The 19,968-nt window shown below is 36.0% G+C and overlaps 12 protein-coding genes across 12 annotated transcripts; 6 read left to right on the top strand and 6 right to left on the bottom strand.

Moving 5' to 3' along the window:
* Nucleotides 1-366: 366 nt before the first annotated feature.
* Nucleotides 367-1,210, bottom strand: BEWA_015100 (proteasome subunit alpha type, putative; the record flags this gene model as incomplete). The annotated part of the gene is made up of 2 exons (XM_004832346.1): nt 719-1,210; nt 367-680 (listed from the first exon to the last, which is right to left on the bottom strand). Exons 1-2 carry the CDS (start codon nt 1,182-1,184, stop codon nt 367-369), a joined length of 780 nt encoding a protein of 259 aa, XP_004832403.1. The 5' UTR covers nt 1,185-1,210.
* A 90-nt stretch (nt 1,211-1,300) lies between these two features.
* On the bottom strand, nt 1,301-2,320 carry BEWA_015090 (U2 snrnp auxiliary factor, small subunit, putative). The gene is made up of 4 exons (XM_004832345.1): nt 2,060-2,320; nt 1,791-2,000; nt 1,535-1,748; nt 1,301-1,491 (listed from the first exon to the last, which is right to left on the bottom strand). Exons 1-4 carry the CDS (start codon nt 2,256-2,258, stop codon nt 1,383-1,385), a joined length of 732 nt encoding a protein of 243 aa, XP_004832402.1. The 5' UTR covers nt 2,259-2,320; the 3' UTR covers nt 1,301-1,382.
* Nucleotides 2,321-2,539: 219 nt separating this feature from the next.
* BEWA_015080 (conserved hypothetical protein) lies at nt 2,540-3,867 on the top strand (the record flags this gene model as incomplete). Its single annotated transcript, XM_004832344.1, has 2 exons — nt 2,540-2,698; nt 2,770-3,867. 2 exons carry the CDS (start codon nt 2,540-2,542, stop codon nt 3,865-3,867), a joined length of 1,257 nt encoding a protein of 418 aa, XP_004832401.1.
* A 220-nt stretch (nt 3,868-4,087) lies between these two features.
* BEWA_015070 (protein kinase domain containing protein) lies at nt 4,088-5,980 on the top strand (the record flags this gene model as incomplete). Its single annotated transcript, XM_004832343.1, has 1 exon — nt 4,088-5,980. The coding sequence occupies one exon, from the start codon at nt 4,088-4,090 to the stop codon at nt 5,978-5,980; it is 1,893 nt and encodes a 630-aa protein (XP_004832400.1).
* A 56-nt stretch (nt 5,981-6,036) lies between these two features.
* BEWA_015060 (hypothetical protein) lies at nt 6,037-7,248 on the bottom strand (the record flags this gene model as incomplete). The annotated part of the gene is made up of 3 exons (XM_004832342.1): nt 6,037-6,860; nt 6,894-7,007; nt 7,044-7,248. 3 exons carry the CDS (start codon nt 7,246-7,248, stop codon nt 6,037-6,039), a joined length of 1,143 nt encoding a protein of 380 aa, XP_004832399.1.
* Nucleotides 7,249-7,794: 546 nt separating this feature from the next.
* Nucleotides 7,795-8,100, top strand: BEWA_015050 (conserved hypothetical protein; the record flags this gene model as incomplete). The annotated part of the gene is made up of 2 exons (XM_004832341.1): nt 7,795-7,908; nt 7,948-8,100. The coding sequence occupies 2 exons, from the start codon at nt 7,795-7,797 to the stop codon at nt 8,098-8,100; spliced, it is 267 nt and encodes an 88-aa protein (XP_004832398.1).
* A 139-nt stretch (nt 8,101-8,239) lies between these two features.
* Nucleotides 8,240-9,560, bottom strand: BEWA_015040 (signal peptide containing protein; the record flags this gene model as incomplete). Its single annotated transcript, XM_004832340.1, has 3 exons — nt 8,240-8,826; nt 8,949-9,393; nt 9,429-9,560. 3 exons carry the CDS (start codon nt 9,558-9,560, stop codon nt 8,240-8,242), a joined length of 1,164 nt encoding a protein of 387 aa, XP_004832397.1.
* A 192-nt stretch (nt 9,561-9,752) lies between these two features.
* Nucleotides 9,753-11,176, top strand: BEWA_015030 (peptide chain release factor 1, putative; the record flags this gene model as incomplete). Its single annotated transcript, XM_004832339.1, has 5 exons — nt 9,753-10,295; nt 10,330-10,459; nt 10,492-10,763; nt 10,800-10,874; nt 10,910-11,176. The coding sequence occupies exons 1-5, from the start codon at nt 9,831-9,833 to the stop codon at nt 11,174-11,176; spliced, it is 1,209 nt and encodes a 402-aa protein (XP_004832396.1). The 5' UTR covers nt 9,753-9,830.
* A 55-nt stretch (nt 11,177-11,231) lies between these two features.
* Nucleotides 11,232-12,455, top strand: BEWA_015020 (conserved hypothetical protein; the record flags this gene model as incomplete). Its single annotated transcript, XM_004832338.1, has 1 exon — nt 11,232-12,455. The coding sequence occupies exon 1, from the start codon at nt 11,364-11,366 to the stop codon at nt 12,453-12,455; it is 1,092 nt and encodes a 363-aa protein (XP_004832395.1). The 5' UTR covers nt 11,232-11,363.
* A 42-nt stretch (nt 12,456-12,497) lies between these two features.
* On the bottom strand, nt 12,498-14,093 carry BEWA_015010 (hypothetical protein; the record flags this gene model as incomplete). The annotated part of the gene is made up of 1 exon (XM_004832337.1): nt 12,498-14,093. The coding sequence occupies one exon, from the start codon at nt 14,091-14,093 to the stop codon at nt 12,498-12,500; it is 1,596 nt and encodes a 531-aa protein (XP_004832394.1).
* A 989-nt stretch (nt 14,094-15,082) lies between these two features.
* Nucleotides 15,083-17,238, top strand: BEWA_015000 (hypothetical protein; the record flags this gene model as incomplete). Its single annotated transcript, XM_004832336.1, has 2 exons — nt 15,083-15,159; nt 15,195-17,238. The coding sequence occupies 2 exons, from the start codon at nt 15,083-15,085 to the stop codon at nt 17,236-17,238; spliced, it is 2,121 nt and encodes a 706-aa protein (XP_004832393.1).
* A 22-nt stretch (nt 17,239-17,260) lies between these two features.
* On the bottom strand, nt 17,261-18,980 carry BEWA_014990 (pepsinogen, putative; the record flags this gene model as incomplete). The annotated part of the gene is made up of 8 exons (XM_004832335.1): nt 17,261-17,533; nt 17,571-17,618; nt 17,652-18,023; nt 18,059-18,187; nt 18,221-18,341; nt 18,377-18,450; nt 18,486-18,767; nt 18,804-18,980. The coding sequence occupies 8 exons, from the start codon at nt 18,978-18,980 to the stop codon at nt 17,261-17,263; spliced, it is 1,476 nt and encodes a 491-aa protein (XP_004832392.1).
* Between the last annotated feature and the right edge of the window lie 988 nt (nt 18,981-19,968).

Here is a 19,968-nt window from a genome sequence, read left to right as displayed (position 1 = left end):
CCTAGCATCCATGAGAGGAGTATATTAGCAATGCGATATCACTGTTCGACCTTCCAATGCTTTCAGAAGGAGCATCAAACTACATTAATCAAATCCGTTAGATTATAACTAAAACTCCATTCTCAGATAAATAAAATAAAAAACTATAGAAACATTCTCCCAAACATCGGCATTATTCACCCTTGTGCGGCGTGGGGGACCGGAACTCTGGTTACCAGAGGAAATCTACAAATATTTCTAACACATTTTCACTATTATCGGTCCTAGATCTCCCTTTAGTAACCACTATTTTATAACACTTTCTGGCAGATGCGCTATACCTGTCTATCTACAACAAATGTTAAAAACATAAATAATAAAAGGTATTTAATCCTCTGGAATCGCATCCATTCTATTCGATGCATCCGTTTTTGCTTGATTGGCGATATCTTCTGGTACCATCTGAAATGTGTCACTACTTTCTGGACAGATCCAGGCAATTTGAACATCACTTGTTTTCATGGATCCTTCGTCACGACATTGAGATATTATATAGCACAGATCTGCAAGTGATTCTTTGCACGTTAGTTCTTTGAGATCCAATTTCTCTAACTCTGTTTTGGCAACGTGTTTACCCTTTCCGATTGCCATACCCCCGTATTTATAACAAGCTCCACTGGGTTCGATACAGAACATCTCATCTACATTTCATTATATTGTGTGTAGGTAAAAAACTTACATTCCCCTGTTATATCCTTTCCGGCGAGTAACAAAGACACGCCAAATGGGCGAACGTGCCAGTAAAGTGTATAGGCGTGAACAAATAGCGCAACACGCTCAGCTATAACTCGAACTGGCGCATGAGTACCATATTCTTGAAAAAAGGATTTGCACTCATCTTGAGCTCTCCTAACGACACACTGTGCATCTGGCAATAAACCTGCAACGACAACTCCGATTCTTTCATTTACAGCAAAAATACGCCAAGCGGGTTTAGCCTGAAGTATATTTGTATATTGTGATGGTTCCTTCTGAACTCCACATGATAAAGAGTCAGCTATAAAAACAATTCCATCTTTGCATATCATGGCAGCGGCGGTAGGTGCCGTATCAACAGCCTTAGTTGCATATTCTACCTGGAATACACGACCATCAGGTGAAAATGTCGACACTGATAGATCGTATCCTGCTCCAATTCCTGCCATTTTGCAAATTACTTGATATAAACGGCAATTATGGTCACCACATGGGGACACCCATACACATCTATAACCCATAGATAGACAAGAACATATAATGTACATATGCAAGTACTATGAATACTATATAACATTATTTAAATGTTTCATATGGAAAATGGTTCACCACTTGGCGAAATAGGTGGTAATTATCGCTATTCAACATTACTGTTCGGGACCAGGAGCTTTATCCTCGCGTTCACGATTCCATTGAGCAATCATATCACGACGCTCTTCACTAGTTTGTCTCTTTGGTCTATGTGGGCTTCCAGACCTATTACACATGTGAGTAATTTGCTAAACTGGCGTAAACTAACCTATTGCGATAGGAGCTCCTAGGGGATCTCTTTTTATATTCTGGATATTCTTCATACATCCTTTTCATGAGCTTTCGGCGTAAGGAACGGGGTATGTGCTTTATATGCATGAAATTGCAATATCCACCCCTTCTGCATTGACCATCTACAAACTGTCGACATCTGGCCTCTCTAAAATCAGTTACTGGTGTATACTCGGCTTGTATAGGTCTCCCTGTGTGAATTATATGTCTGATTGTGACACCGTCAAACTAACCTCCATAATATCTGCCAGAAAGCGACGTCACCGCTCTAGATGCTGCGCTTTCATCGCTATATTTAACATAAACGTTTCCAATAATGTGATCTCCGATATTATCGCAAACGACCATGTCTTCGATTTCTCCATATTTCATCAGCTCCAAGAAGACTTCCTCGAAGAACTCCTCAAAATGGTCAGCCGCTTTATCCAGCAACTCATCAGATACTAAAATAAACGTTTATGACGTTGGTTATAGATATTATGAATGGTATAATAAAACTAACTCATTTGTCCTTCAGCTATCGCGATAGCTACTGGTGGATTCTGGTACATGTGACGAATCACAAGTGTTTGCGAAGCTGAAGGTTTGTAATGGGCTCTGCTACACTGATCGCCGTGGCGACAAGCACCGATCTTCCAGTAGAATGGGCAGTTTACGCGATCTTCCTCTGTACCTATAATTCTAGCCAAGTGTTCCGCCATCTTGAACTACTTTTCCCATGTAATTACTTGGAAATATCTGAGGTGCTCGAATTATTACTCCTAATCTCCATAATGGGGGTCGGAAAACAGTCCGTAGCGACCTCTTATAATCTCTGTTTAGTGGCTGTCACTGTACACATTTGAGATATTATTCATGTAAAGTATATTTCAGTATAACATGAATGAAATAAGTTGGAATTATAATCGTAATATTTTCTGATTAATAGATTCTTCTGAGACATCTGATCTGCAACGTGATAGGAAACACACAGTAAACAAATATGACCAGTCATATGTTTGGGAAGATTAGAAAGATTGGAACCTCCATGGTAGGAGGGGTAGTGGCTACTCTGTGTTATGGAATTTTAACAGAGAATGGACGTATCCAAAAGACCTATCCAAACCAACGAGGAATTTACGTTTCTACACCAGAGAAATTCGTAAGTTTATTTATTAGCATATATATATTCCTATGGGAGAATTGCATTTCTTTTTTACACATGAAATTCAGAAGGAAATTTTAAAGGAAAATGTAAGGAACATGTTTAGAAACCTAAATAAATCTGATCTACTATTAAGGAATGGAGATTTGGTCTTTATAAGATATAACTTGAACAAACTTGGTCGATTTGATAGATATAGGTTAATATTATCACGTAGGTTTTCAATGAACCGTATCTATGACGACCTTGGTATTGTATATAGTAAGGGTAATGATTTATTTATCATTCTATTACCTTCAATAAATTTAAAGTCCAGTCAAGAATTAGAGGAGTTTGGAATTAAGAAGGAACAATCAAATGGAGTTATTGCTGTAGAGTATGATGATTTGATAGAAGAAAACTGTCCACACTTACTGTCTATACGTAGACTTATTTGTTCCGATTCTGTACGTGAAAGGGTTATGGATTCTCTAAAATCAGCCGTTACAGAGTTAGAATCATCCATAAATTCCAATATTATGTCGGTTTTTAATAATAGAAATGATCCAACCGTATTTGGAATTACTTGTTCAACATTTTCTGATACTCTCACCTCGTTGGATGAATTAAAATTTACAAAGAAATCGCTGGAACTAAATTCAATCACAGTATTGAACGCTCTATTCTCCGAAAATGACTTTGATTCCAGGAAATATTTGACAAAGCAAAAGTCCAACGAAAAATACAATCTGGTCATTGAACCAAAAGAAGCAATTAGGCATATCGATAATTTGATATCCTTGGAAAATCTGATAAAGGTTTGCGAAAAAGAGGCAAACAACCACAATATGAAACTTGGCAGGTTCCTAAAGAGGGCAGAATTTGGAAAGGATATTGCCAAAGCCAACACCTTGAGCACTGAAACAAGTTTGGTGTCACGAGTATACGCAAAATCATGTCTACTCCCCTTTAGAGAGGAACTTGGAATGTTTAATATAACCCATTACTTACAGTTAGACGCTCTTTGTGACCTTGACTCAGAATCAAGGAGTCTCAGCAACACTTCTCGACTTTCATCACTCTTCCACGCCTTTACCGGAGAAATCAATGAGGAAAGATTGAAAAATTTAGAATATGAACCCCTTTGCAACAGCCTAGAATATTATTACTGGACAAATAGTCTCTAATGTTTACCTCTTTATGTGGGTAGGTGTGTGTAATGTTCTTACTATCAGTAGCTCTTCACACTGCGATTTAAGGTGCAATTTAACCGTTATTTTAATGTAGCTCTAATTTTTCCTTAGTATATTCATATATCGTTTACTATCGATGATGGAGCACGCATCCTAGTATGCCCTCGCGATAATTCCATTATTCATCGGCTGTAGTACTTGAAAGTGGATTAAAATGGTAGAAAAAATGACTTCTAACACTTCCCCAAATTTTAAGGAAAGTGTGTTGGCACCTTTCCCAAAAGATTTGCAAAACACTCCTAGAACATCGATAAACTTCGTCAAACATGGAAATAGACACTATAACTCTAATAAGTCCATGCAGTTTATGGAGACAATATCTACACATTGCAGCGAAATCGATACCGCGAATGAAACTGTTTGCATGACTGACCGTAATGAAATCCATGCACTGGATTCTAAGAATTATACGAATAGACATGATCTTGAACATGTCGATTGTCGTTATACGGATCGTAAGGACGATATTATAAATACACAGTTCAATGCCAATCTGCAGTTGCTGAAGAAGATCACTCTTGGGAAGAATGTGAACACTTTGAACAACCCGCTTACAAATGGAAATTTTTCAAACCCATCCTATAATGATACTTCTATTAGCATAAATATGAAGCCCAATTCTGGAAATGTGTACCAAAATGAGGCATATATCGGCTCGTCCAATAAACACAAAGGTGTACCCAATGACCTTTCCAAGAACAAACGAATTCAGGATTTGGAATACTTTAAGACTGCTTACAGCGGTGGAAATGTTGAAACTCACAAATCGATATTTAAGGATCCGGAATCACAAGGTCTGAATTGCTACGAGGGTGGAAGAGGTACGAATGTTCATGACCGCACATGGAATACAAGAGGATCGAAAAATTTTAAGTATTCTCACGGAGATAATTCAGCTGCCAGATTAAGAAATGTATATTATTGGTATAGACCTTTTGCAATGTTCCAATCCAAAAGTTCTAGCATATATCTAGGCATGCCTGTGGTTGAATCAGTGACTGGAAATGTGCAAAAATCATGGCATTTGGAGGCAATTAAAACATTAGATCGCGGTCTCTATGGCTTGTTAAAAATGGTCATGTTACGTCTATCAAACGATAAGACCAATATACATCCAAAAAAATTGCTAATACGTTGTAAAGGTTCATGGGATAGTATACAAGAAGGTAGTTTTGGTACTGTTTATGTCGGATCTATACAAGGACAAGGTTATTCTGCTGTAAAAATACCGAATGTTAGTATGATAAATCACGATCCAATAGGAGTTATGAAACGTTTTATAAATGAATGGGATATACTTTCTAGGTGCAATCACCCGAATATAGTGTCATTACACGGTGGTATTATTCTCGGTGTTTTTGATATATGGCTATGTACGGAGTTAGTTCAGGGGGTTGACTTACACAGTATAAAATATGGAACTAATTTCTCAAGGGCTATACCTGTATCTGCTGCAATAAAGATGTGCCGCCAACTAGCGGGTGTTTTACTTTATTTACACACACCACTTCCAGAAAAAAATATTATTATACATCGGGACATAAAGCCGGAAAATATTATTGTTGATTCCGAATGGAATATTAAACTATGTGACTTTGGAGATGCATCGGAAACGTCCAATGGTATTCTAAACACTGTTTCTGGAGCCACATGGTTATATGCACCCCCTGAATTATTGTTGCATCCTACCATAAAGAACGACTTGGTTGGGTTGCAAGGGACTCCTTATACAAAGGATGGTCTGGAGTATACATCTAATACCTTATCGGAAAAGTGGGATATATGGTCCGCTGGATGTGTGTTTCAGGAAATGTTTGGCTACGTTGGCCCATTTCATCATTTGGTGGATGTCGATGACCCTCCAAATATAGTTTGTGAAAAGATGGTAAAAAATGCAATGTATGGTCTTGTACCAAATATACCAAAAATTTTGATGAATACCAAGTTAGGTGCTTTGATTTCACAATGTTTGGATTTAAATCCAAAGAACAGGCCTTCTGCTCTGACTATTTACAAGATTTTACAATCCCCAGATTTGCTAATTTGAGGGAAACTCAACTAAGAATGTACACATACATAATAATTTAGGCTATTCAGCTTCCATTAAAGAATTTCGTCCGAGCTACAGTCTATCTGACCAACTCCATGGGATATAGAATCACATAAGACCATTCTGAAGGCCCTAAAGGTCAATGGGCACCCTATGGATGACATAGACTCATCTATAACGCAAGATTCCATAGTTACCCCTATGTTCGAATCTGCAACACATTCATCTGTTGTATCGGGGCCATATTCCGGTATTTCATGATTGAGATCTTCTGTAGGAATCTCCAAAGAGTCCTCCGATTCTTGGTCTTCATTTGAACCTATCGGGTTATGTCTTCTCAATTTCGGTCTTATTAATGGGTTTAAAGGAACCTTTTCCTCCTCAATAGCATCATTTCTCATAACTTGATCCGCGGAATGTTTTTGGACAAGGAATGATCCATGGGTTAAATTTCCATTGTTTTGTAATGCAATTCTATAGTACGGGCCTTTAATCTCATCTGATTCCACAACATCAATGCGTACAGGCTTTGTGATTTTGTCGCCCATGTTAAGGGTCTCTATCTGCAGAGATAGTACTAATTCAGGTTTTCCTACTAAAGACACATTATCTCCTAAAATAAGATTCATCAGTTCGGCGGGAGCTTCTATAACTTCTACATCATCTACCGTTTGTGACTTTGGGGCTTCTACCGAATCTTTATTCAACGGATTATTAACAATTCCCTTGTCGATATCTCTTTTGGATTCATTATCATCTGAATTTTTGTTACCAACAGATTCAGATGATAATGGCTTTGTTTCTGAATGTGACTCTGGAAATTCTGTAGATGTTGATGGTTTGTGGTCATCTATTACGCTCTGTGTTTTATTACTGCCTAAATTGCTTGTATATCTGTTCGAAATCTCACCTCTACCAGAGTCTTTCAATTCTTTTGAATCTTCAGATTCACTTTCAGTGGGTAGACTTGACGAAAGTTCTGGTGTTGGTTCCGACTTAATTTCCTCATTAGAACTTTTCAAACCTGTAAGATGTTATGATTTATAGATAATTTACAGACCACTACCGGTGCTGGTTTCACTGTCATCATTTTGTGCGCTTCCTATATATGTAGAGCTGCTGGGAGCCGTAACAATTCCAAGAGTTGTTGAATCAGTATCACTCGTTGTTGTCATTGCATTCATACTACTTGTGGTATTTTCATCATCTCCAAGCGTAATAGCATATGTTGAGCGCGTTTTTATGTCATTTATACCGCAAATCATATGCAAAAGGAGAATAAACCATGTGTATTTTACACACATGTTCATACTAAGACGTCTCATTTTAGAAGGGATAAGAGCTTATTCGAACGTTTTATTATTAAAACAAATGATTGATTATGATATTAACTACAAGACACATAGCTAGACGTAATATTAGGGGGTAATTTCGGATATTAAAGAAACTCCCTAACTAGCTAGCCAACCACTCCGATATCGTCTCCGTAAATAGACGATAACATGATATAGGAACCAATATCTCACGGTTAATAAGAACCTATACATCTAAATATAATGGAAATATTGCACCGAAAATGAGAAATTTTAACGATAACTTTAGGGAAACCTCATTGGAGAGAAAACTGGATGAATACGGTAATACGACAGTATCTGTGGTCTCATATCTTCAAATATTCAAACAAAATGGGATAATATATTTCTATGAATAGTACATTACATTCCCTGTCTGTTTTGAGGAATAAACCACCTTTATACGGCCCCATTGATATGATCCGTATTCCTTGGAAATCGCATTCATAATACATAAATATGGTTAGTGTTAGCGCGGATTCACTATTTGTACGCTGTGGAGTTGCGGCGGCGGCATATTATCTCCCTCAAGACTTAGGAGTTGGCGTTATCCTGGCTCTTAACGTCCGATCGGTAAGTTATATACTTTGTTTATTTGATATAACGTTGTAGAAAGGCAGGGAAATCACTGGTACAAAGGTTCCTGGCCCACCTGCCAGCAGGGTCAACGACTTGGTTTCTAATTTCATGTTAGATCGTGGATTCGCCCCTTCCATGTATAGCATTTCAAAGTCAAAGAGGCATACCGTAGTGGATCTACACTAGAAAATGTGATATTGATATAATATATTGTAACTTTCTGTCGATATACACATTCTTACTAGTACAAGGAATACTGCCGGTACACATTCCGGGTGAATGTAGTTTGTTAAAATATTTAGTACAGCGTTATTGTGCATTTGCATCATGTATTTAGCTTTTGAATGAGAGTGCAATTCAAAATATCTGCATCCTTCAAAGTGGATAGGCCATCAGGCACTATTTTACGAGGGGGAAATCCAGACATCAAAGTTATGTTGCTAATGGCAACTCCCGTATTCTGAGAAATGAACTGTAGCAAATCATTAACAGTAGCATCTTGTGATATAGTCAGGTTTACTAAGTCACCCGTATGTAGTTTAATCCGTAAATTTGTGTTGATTTCGCCCAAACGATATTCTGCACTACTTGATGACAACTTCGGCCTAGAGCTATTATTTCCTTCATAGGGCACATCTTCTTTGATAAAACGTGTGTTCTGATGATCAATTAAGCGTATGCTAACCTCGTTATTGCCATCTTGGAATTCAGGAGGTGCAATGCCGCTCTTAATATCCGATAGGAATTTGGAGTTTTGTGGCTCACTGAGCGGTCTAAAAGGTCCATTGTCCACAGTAAATCCATCAGCATAAAGATTAACAACGTGACTACCACCATTATCTATACCTATGGCACTATTATGCCCTCCAGCAAAACTGAATGTGCCTTGGTCATCCTTATCAACATAATCACCTAACGATTTTATGTTCGTCATTTTCATTCAATTTTTTGAATTAGACGACCTTTTAAAGGTGCATATATATCGGTATTAAAGTAAGGGTGTCTGGCATGTAAATTTTTATCGCGATAAATACGTCTTTCTTTGTCAAGATGCTTATCCTTGAGAATCAACACACGAAGAACTGCAGCCTCGTCCCTGAACCTTAGTCTTATATGTCTAATTAAACTTGGATAAATTGAAAGTTCCAACAATAGAAACCGAACTTCATATCTTCCCTTGATGGGACGCACCAATTTCTTCAGACCACAGTAATACAGATTGGCATACTCCGCACCTGCTACAATCAACTTTTTCAATATGTGACGAAATCTAGTCTTTAATTCATCTGGTGGTCGATTATCGAGGGCAATGTAAATTTTATAGTTCGTCTTTGGACCATATAATAAACCATCACATTTACTTCTATTCTCTCTTTCAATCCTTTCCCTACGTTTTTCCGGGGTTTCAGTACTGTGCTCTATACGGCGACGGAGTATCTCGTATATTTGACGATCAATCTGTCCTTTAATTCTAGATTCCTATATTACTTTTATATGCAATGGAGAAAGCTAACCAAAACACGTGGATATATCCGTGAACGACTATTTACTGGTACGAACGATAAAGTGAAAAATCTATAGGGTTTAAAAGTTACAGAATCCGAAAAGTGCAGATAAAGTATAACAAGTGTAATTATCAGTCTCATCCAAACATTGCAGTTAAAGTGGAAGTTTTATATACAGTACGTTGATCTGTTGTGATTATATACTGACAAAATGTTTGTTAATGTCGAGTATGTCTTCTTGATGTCAATACTTCCACAAAATTAAGTAGATATTATAACCTCCATGGGGACCGAGCCAAATTCACTCGAATCTGAGATATCTACACATTACACGTATTCTCCATACAATGTATACATGTATTCCATATTTTATATTAATAAAGTGTTCAGGATAGCTTCATTTTATGCTTGATGACCTTGTGTCAATCATTGATCCCAATGTTACAAAGTAAAGGAATCTTATATTTTAGACAGTTTTTAGGTCGTACAAGTGCAATAGAAAGGTCCACTATAAAATGCGCGCGTTTTATAATGACTCCTTCCTTTTCATCAAAACATTATCGCAGCTATACATCAAAATCTAATGTGTGCGATAAAACATGTTTAAAACTTCAGGAAACACTGAAAGATGTTAATATACATGAATTATTTCCTATAAAGGAACTTTCAATGTACTATGCTGATGAATATGATGAAGAACTATTCCTAGAAATTCACAAAGAGCTCTTGTCTTTGTACTATGACTCTTACATGAAAATCCTGAATACTACGGATTCAAGCCTTAAAATTTTAAAATCAAGACTAAACGAAATGCATTTATCATTATTCTCTGGTAATATGCATAAAATGTCAGAATGTAGCAAAATCATCTTACAAGTATGTTAATTATTCATAATTATACATCAAATAGGTACGATCTGGTGTTGGAGGCGAGGAATCTGCAATGTTTGCATCAGAACTATTTAAAATGTACGAAAATATATCACATGATAGAGGGTTCAATTTTGTAAAACACAACAGTTCAACTGCAGAAATAACAGGTAATTTCAATGTGCAACTGAAAAATCCGTAGGTGGTACCGAGTTTTTCAAGTATGAATTTGGAGTCCATAGAGTACAAAGAATACCTACAAATTGCAAAAGGATACAAACATCATCTGCTGTTGTTTTGGTGGTACCTCATTTTGACATAGAGAACGTCAAACTAAAAAATTCAGATCTTTCAATAGAAACTATGAGGTCTACTGGACCCGGAGGCCAAAGCGTTAACAAATCTGAAACGGCAGTTCGTGTTTTACATGTTCCTACTGGCATAACGATTTCTGTTCAAGATACAAGTAGCCAAGTATGTCAAGACATTTTCATTAAATTTCACACATAGATCGATAACAAAGCACTAGCTATAGAGCTTATATCGCAAAAAATCAGAGAGAAACAACTGAAGGAATTGGAAATGGTATAGTCATATCAACTTTCACCAATTTACCGTAGCTTCGATCTGAAATTAGATCATCGCAAGTGAAAACCGGTGATAGGAGCGAAAAAATTAGGACATTGAATTTCATTCATGATACAATTATAGACCACCGATGTAAGGTTACACTGAATGGAATAGAATCCTTTCTTGATTATGGAAACGGTATAGAAAAGATCCATCAATCTTTATCTGATATGGATGAGACGACCATAGTCAAATTTATGATTGATAATATCGGCCCAGTTGTAGAATATTACAAACTCAAACATAGACATAAGTAAGGGAACACACACTATAGCCCGAGTTTTTGAAGTAATTATTTTAACAAATGGTATCGCAATTGTAATATTTTAAAATGTTTTCGTGATTTATGAGTAAATTTTGTTTGTATTACTCTCTAGTTGGACACTTCTGTACTATATAATGCTGTGAGATGCGATTTGTGATCACATTCATACACATCACATAATGGTAGTTTGCGTTCATTGTGGACTAAAAGTTCAAACGCTATATCACATTTATGGTCGAAAAAGTTACTGCCTAGCAACTTGTACTCATTGCGGTGAGATAGCAGACAAATACGTAGAATGGGAGCTTCCAATCGTGATAATCGGTCTATTTCTCTTTAAGATAGACATATACAGGCATCTAGTATACAACCGATCATCACGTCCATTCCAGAATGATGCTACGCTGTCACACAATAGAAGAGCAACTATCTTAAAGCTTATGCTGCTTTCATTATCAGTGGTACTTTTAGACAGTTTTTCTATCATTACATCTTGTGCATATGTAACACAAAAGTGTACATTGTGCGACAAAAGTACAAAGCTGAAGGATCAGCGCATGATGGAAGAACTGTTGTCCTACTTCACAGATGCTTCTGTACCATACACTAAGGAGCATTTCATCCACGATGATATTGAAACATCACTTAAGCGTGAGTCAACTCTTAGCATCTCTTCATTATTGAGTAATATGGCACGTATCATGTTTCATTACTCAAAGTTGAATCTCATTGAGCGACATGAAACTACTAATGAATGCTCTAGCCATATTAATGATAATAGAATAGGTAAACTTTACTTGATATTATTACAAAACCCAACTCTATACAACTGGATTAAATATGGAATCAAAGATTGTCAGTATATCAGTGAAGTCGAGATAATGACACTTTCAATTTGCAGGTTACTAGGATACTACATATTTATTTCAATTTCGAGTATAATGGTTTCTAAATGTCGCAGGGTGAAACATAGAAAAGCAAAGGGACACAAGCACATCCCAGATGACAATGAGAGTTCAATTATTAATGTGACCTTTGCCCTACTATTAAGCTTTCATATAAAGGCACTTGTTCTCATGATGAACATTTGGCGCCCTAGAATCACCATACTTATCGTAATTGAACTGTACATTTATTTGAGTAATGCAATCGGATTGAGAGCTACCTGTAATATATCTAATATAACAGCACTTATGATGGTGTTTTTTGGCACAATTTTCAAATTGTGCATATATTTCATATGGTCTAAAGTTTGCAAAATGTACTTTTAATTAATAATTTAAACCACGTACATGTTCATAATTAAATTAAAATCAACCTAGGGGAAGTGAATGTAGATCCAAATATGGGAATCTCATAAGAACCTTGATGGCGAACGATCTGTTGAGCGATAAAATGACATCTTGCGACGGGTTTTTGGAAATCATATCCGATGTTTTAAGAGTTGTAAATTTCGTGTTTTTCAATCCTTTCTTCCTCTTGTCAACTAGTTTCGAATTCTGCAATATAATTTCATTCATACCAATAGTCCTGTGATCTCTGAGCAACAATTTAGTGCTTCCTCTGGATGTTATTTTAAAATTTTCTACTATTTCGTTGGAATCTGTATTTGAAGTTATATCGAAGTGCCCCTTGGATTTAAAAATCCTAGTAATATAATTTGGCAAGATGCTGAAAATGTCATCAATGTGTTCCTTGTCAAGAGAATTATAATCTGGTAAAAACTCTTTTATATTATACACCGTAATATCATTGCTTCCAACTAATATACTTAATGATTTATGAGTAATATTTTCTTTATTGCCCACTAACTTGTTGACAGGAAACAAACGCTTTCCAAACCAACTAACCTGCACTCTAGAGAGTCTATCACAAACAACTGAATGCAATCTAAGATGGTCCTCAGTTAGAGCAGCTTGTCGATGCCACTCGTCTATTTCACTCTGGTCAACGATTTCACCACGTTCCAATAGTAGATCCAATTCGGATTTGTAAAGACGTTCATATGATTCTACGTTTAATTCTAAATTGTCGTTAGATGATACTACAAATATTCCTCTCAATGGATTATCATCTGCTTGTGATGACCTTGAGTGATTAGAACCATCACTTGATTTATTTGATGTTTGTGTACTTTCCGTCTTTACAGAACAAAAAGGGCTGCACATTTTGATATCTTTTGGATCCCATGATGTCTTCCTAGGAGTTGAGTTATTCGCTTTGCTATTTTCGAACAAAGTCGAACGAGTACGGCTAGACACTTTATCTATATCCGATAATACAGTGTCAAATCTTTTATTTGCACATGTAAAATTTATTTTATATTCGTTTTCCGTATTTGGAAAATAAAAATCGTTAAATATGTAACTATAGCTCTGGTCATTATCATCACCATCGATAGTTACAGTGCCGCTACTGAGCAAATATGACCTTGCGATTTCATTGTTAGATGGTAACTTAAAACAAGGTTCGATGTTTTCCGTTTTTTTCCAATTGCCTGATGAATGAGTCGAAGTTTCCGGGGGTTTGAAGTGTGCTCGTCCAAATACTAGCGAAGAACTTCCAAAATTACTAGGATTGGAAGTATTGCGATATTTCAACCCATTTAAAGGACATGTATTATACAATGAGGGATTTGTGGGAAGCTGAGGCCGTTTGTATGAAGATTTAATGTATTCGATAAATTTCGCTGAATCATAAACAATGGAAGAGTCACGCTCAATAATATTTCCGCCTTTTTTCTTATCATTAGTTTTTCCATTTTGTGAAGTCTCTGATTTATTTATCGACTTTTTAGGGGCTAACTTCTGTTTCTTAATCCCTTGTACTTTCTTGGAATATGTGCATTTAACAGAAGAACCTACGTTATTACCATTACATGGTGTATAACAATGATCCATTTTAGTCATTTGAACCTAAACCATAGAAGGACTTTATATTGCGGGTTGCCATATTTTATCTGCTTGACTATGTTGTAATTAAAAATCTCATCAGACGATTCATTTATAATGCCGGACTAAATTATACGACAGATTAGACGAAGTACTTCACAAAAACGGAAATATACTACGACAGTGTAATTCCCGCTATCAACGTTAAATATAACTGAAGACAAATATATTTCACAAAACGGTCCAAACTGGATTTAAATTGGTACAAAACAATAGATATACTACAATTTTCTACAAATTGCAACTTTAAATAACTGTACGTAAAGGGGAGTCCAGAGTGATTTTAAATGTACGAAAAAATGAACACATTTGAAAAGTAAGTATATTATCACACTGAAAATTATAATACAGAAAATATTGCAACTTTTAATGGCCCCCTCTTAGGGAAAAGAGCGTGATATAAATTATATCACGCTCAACCGAAAAATAATCACTTTTCGCAAAAATGTTAGCGTATGAATATCTTAAAATCCCATGTAATCATACTAAAGGGCTAGAATATATAGAGTTGAACACAAAATATGTGAACAACGTTGCTATTCCCTCTTCTGGTTGTGCTACAATGTGGTGTCTGGAACGAATGTTCCTCATGTGTTGACCTAGGAACCACGAGTAGTTTGTAAGAGATTTAAATCAATGTAGTCTATTAATTCATAATGAAGTATAATATCCATGGAAGCCCTGGATTTATAACACCTGGACTATATAATGTCTATCCGAGCCCTTATCACTCCTCTGCACTTCATCATGGGTACCTTTGCGACTATATATATAACTAACACATATTCAGCCACTTTCATCCAATTTTTTCAATGGCCTCCGCCTGGAAATGTATTTTTAAGTTCTTCAAAACAACCCCGAATCCAACGAATACAAAGGTATGGTGATTCTGCGATATATACCAAAAAATTTTGCACGATTTTTCTAAAACTAGTAAACTATAATAAATGCAGGACCTCGCTTCGGATGTGTTAGACATAATATGTAAAAACAGTGATGTAGATGAAGAAATGAAAAGAAGAGGGTATGTCTACAATTCTAAAATTCAAAATTAAACAGAATAAACATACCTGAATTGAAAAAGGAACCCTACAAACTTTTGGTTGAATTGTTCGAACTTCTAAAGAATCAGGGAATTACGTTGAATATCGCAAAGTTGGAATCAATAAATGACTTTATTTGTAACCGTTTAAAGATTAAGGAACAGATGATATCGTCAAGTTTGAACTCTGTGCTATCAAAAACAAAAGTGCGTTCTCAGGCAGATATCTTGTTACTAATAAATGATATGTTGGTTAACAAAGGAGATGATACTGATATCCCGATAATTTCATCGGTGCATGATTTGTATAAGCAAGAAAATATAAGTCCTGCAGAAGCCTTATCATCACTTAAGTACCAACTATATAGAGTAGAAGTAAATAAACATTTGGATAAAAAATTGGTAGAATTTGCAAAAGAAAATCCTCCGAAACCACCCCCAATGTTTGGATCTGATGACTCGTTCAAGGAACGGAAAAAACAACTAATAGATCTTTTTGGAAATGATAGTGAATATATGCTCAAATTTTCAGAGTCACAAATCGAAGAAGCGGCTAAATCTATGCTAAAATGCGCGTGGTTTTTAACTTTTTATAATGGAGAAATGACAATACAGGACTATCCCTCATCAGGGATTGACTTATTAAAACTAGATGAGATGGTTTGTAGCGACATATATTATAATATAATCGAAGAAAGAATAAATTATGTTAAAGAGAAAATAATTCATCCAATTATGGGATCAAACCAGAAATTTGAGAATATCTCATGCATACCAAAATATGGATTTATGACTAAATGTAGATATGACCAACTACGTTTCCTTTGCAGAGATATGGCCAATTGGGAACTTTCTGAAGCCGATCGTAGAAACAGATTGAAGGATAAGTTTAAAATAAATGTTGCCAATAATCCTGTATGTCTACCACAAACAATCCTACTGATTGGTGGTGGGAAGCCCTCTCCACGAGAACATTATGTTAATCCAGAAGATGATCCCAACTATTTCCCTCCTGGTGCATCAGAGGCGTTGAAAATGATAATTAAAATAGAAAGAGGTGATGAGGATCAGTTTTCACCCACTGATGAAGCAACTGTAAAAAAATATATCGATATCGTTAAAAAGGAATTAGAGCCATACGAAGATTTGTCCGCTGAGGAGTTATCAAAGTTGTTTTTAAAAAATGTGAAACAGGAATTTGAATTTGGTAAACTGGTCCACCAACGCAAATTACGCAAAAAAGCCCTTGATAGTCAGAATAATAACGATATCTCCAATGAAATGGAAGAGACTACTGAAAACATGCACAAAAATGTTCCACCAAAGGGATATTTGGTTAGCCAAAAACAGTTGATGACCGATGTAGTATATTTTTTATCTCACTATGATCATTTAATTTGGCAATTTGAGCTCTGTTTAGATACCACTATCACCGCTATTGCAAATATTAAAAATGCTAATGACAGTTTTACAAATCCTAAATTACCAAAACTGGTATTCACTGGACAAAGTTATCAAGATTCATTTTCAATGCTAAACGAATATATATCTAATAAAAATTCTAAATCTCACACATTTAGGATCTCATTAAACGAATCTCTAAGAGAGAAAGATCTAGAAAATGCTTCAAAAAAGGAGATTGATGATTTGCCCCTGTTTGGGGACGATGCACTTTTCAAGGAATCTGACCGTGATCTAGTTACAGAATTAGTCAAGCGTGGATCTGGCTTAAGAATTTACACAAAAATGCCAGGCTATAATCCTGACGTTCCACTCACTGAACATCAAAAACAAACAAGCTTTTACAGAATCAGCAAGACTCAACCATTCGTGCAAATTGTCTGCTCCAACTGCGACTATACTATTTTCTCACACCCTCTCATTTCCCACAATGAACACACCTTGTATAATAAAGAATATGATGATTTTAAACAAAATGAGTCATTTAAATGTCCAATGTGCGAATCGGACAAGGATAAATTCAAACAAGTGTGGACAACTGGAGAAAGGGGCTATACACCTGAGCCATACAAAACTTTAGTTGATGAAGATGACACTTAAATACTTTCCTTTATGATTTTTTTCACTTTTTTAGATACTTCTTCATCATGTCTAGACGGAGCGATCCCAACCTATAAAATTCCAATTTAAAGTGTGTATGGCCTACCATTGATGGAATATCTTTGCCGTTTCCTCTTCTGAATACAGTGAAATAATGGCGCATAAATGCGTTTGAACCGAGAATATAGGCATGGCCAAACTCTGATGGGACATCCAATTGCATAAACGCTGGAATACAATCATCCTTATTCACCAACATGTATTGCTCCGGCGTCAATTTTATCTCTTGACCATTCTATAATATTGATGACTATTTTAATAAAGTTTCATACCAATACATATGTTATCGTTAAATCATCGGAAATGTTCTTAGAGCATACCTAAAAAATAATCTATTTGGAAAATGAACATACCCCGTATGGAAGATGATCCATGAAAACGCGATAATCCTTGCTAGGTACACTATTCAAAGACGTTCCGGAATCAAAAACAACATATGATGGCTCATCACAGCATACCTTGTGCTGTCCAATATAAATAGCATCCAATTTTACTTCCCAATAGTGTTCCCTCACAACTGGAAACATTTTCAGTTTTCCTTCATATAAATCGGGATCTACACCTCCGAACATTAAAAGTGAATCGTTGTGTCCGTCACCTATGTAAAAGGCGAATTCGTTGTGTTTGAGGTGTTTCAGATGAGATAGGTTGTCAAAGACAGATGGTCCCGGTATGCTAGACATTTCTGGAAAGGCTAAACCAACAATTCCCTCGAATTTGATTTTCTACAGAATCTATGCATTTCATACAGATTACTCACATCAAATACATTATTGCCATCGTAACCACCACTTTCGTTATCAACTATAGCAAAAGTTTGGCGAATATTAACTCCACCAATTGATATATAATCAAGAGCAGGTGTTCCCTCTATTTCACCCGTACCAAACTGCAAAATATTAATTGAGTATGATAAATATACCTTTATATGAATCCTTTTGGGTCGTGCTAAAGCCCTAAATGTCTTTGATAGCTGTGGATTAAAACGAGTGACTTTTGTACATGAGGGAGTTTTACATTTTGTTCCAACTACCCAAAGGTTCCTAAAATATGACAAATACAACAATATGAAACAAACGTGCTCCCTGTGTCAAAAATCGGATGTACTTCTTGAGGAGGGCTACCAACGAAAATTGTCCCAATATACAGACTCTGAAAATTTATGAAAACTAAGAATATAAACTAACATCTTTCATCTGGCGAATCGGAACATAATGCTTTTCAGTGTGAGAACCCAAACGGTTATTATGCCTTAGTTGTAAAAACTTGTATGCATGTTTTCTTAATGCATCAGATTTCCTTTCAGATCCAGAGTCATCATAACCTATTCCACCAAATAGTCCGCCCTTTCTCAATCCAAATGATATTTTGCCATCTTTAAATAGTTCGTGGTTTTCCTTGGCCAATTGAATAACAGACAGTTCTTGGTTGTCCCCTGGTCCATTATATGGCTTCAGCCCAACGACAAACTAAAGATATTAGCATTAAGAATGATAATAACATACCTCAGCTTGATGTTCTTCATGTAGGCAAACGTCTGGTGAACATGATTTGGACCACTTTTTACTGCTACAAGGTTCTATATGCGACTGTGTATCGGGATGCAAACGTCTTCCACATACAAATCTGGTACTTCCCACAAGTAAGAAAGTACTATACAAAAAGAATAGGGTAGAATTCATGTTTATAGTACTATTTTAGTCTATACAAAATCAATGTTTTATCCTCATGCATTTTACTCTTAAAGTACAGTCTTGTTTCATGGGAGATATTTTTCCATTTTTATCTCAATTTTAAATTCAACGGCTCGAATAGTATACTCACAACAAGCCTTGAAGATACGAGTTCGTATCTATCGATTCAAAAATCAACTTGGCTCACTCCTTAAATCCTACTGGCTATTCATCCAAAAACTATCAAGGCATGAAAAGTCTCTACCCTGTGGAAGTTTTCGGTCATAAATCCTTTAAATAACCTTTATTAGTATGGAATCTTCATCGATAGTGTATAGCCCATTAAATGACAGAATCTATCCACCTTTGCTATTTTATGCCTGTCTCCCAAATTTATATATTGTAAATTTTCCAATATTTCCAAAATATGTTCTCCAAAAGCGTAGAATATTGCAGGACGCAGAGTCACAATGAGCGAATACTGCAATAAGTCGCTGAAAACATATACACATCTAGGTATAAATTTTTGATGAGTTATAACTATTATTTAGAATAATTATAGCAAACTCCGTACATAAAATAGGAAACAACGGTCGCTGGAATGCTACAGATTATTGCACCGGGGAGCATAAGGGTAGGAATAATCAACATCGTCGATGTAAATCTGGACTTATCGATATAAATTAGATTATCACAATTAAATGGTTCGGAGTCTTCCTTGTGGTCTAAAATTTTTTGCTAGTTAGGGAGACGTTCACGAAACAGATAAATACCGAACTTCCGCGGAGAAACATGCCCTCTTTCGTATACTAAGCAGTGACTAAATTGCTAATATTGGATTATTGCCGGATTTTCCATAAAATATGAGATATGTTTGGTATAGGTCTCGGCGGCTGGAACATTATGATATAACTAAAGGTTCCTCCATCCTAGAGTAGCCTTTAAAGTTTGCACAATCGGATATTTATGCCATTTTATAAATTTATCAAAGGTTTAC

This window comes from Theileria equi (genome assembly GCF_000342415.1).
Source record: "Theileria equi strain WA chromosome 4 map unlocalized gcontig_1105316255033, whole genome shotgun sequence".
NCBI classification, from domain to species: domain Eukaryota; phylum Apicomplexa; class Aconoidasida; order Piroplasmida; family Theileriidae; genus Theileria; species Theileria equi.
Note: the sequence above shows the minus strand (reverse complement) of the source record. Positions and strands in the feature narration are given on the sequence as shown.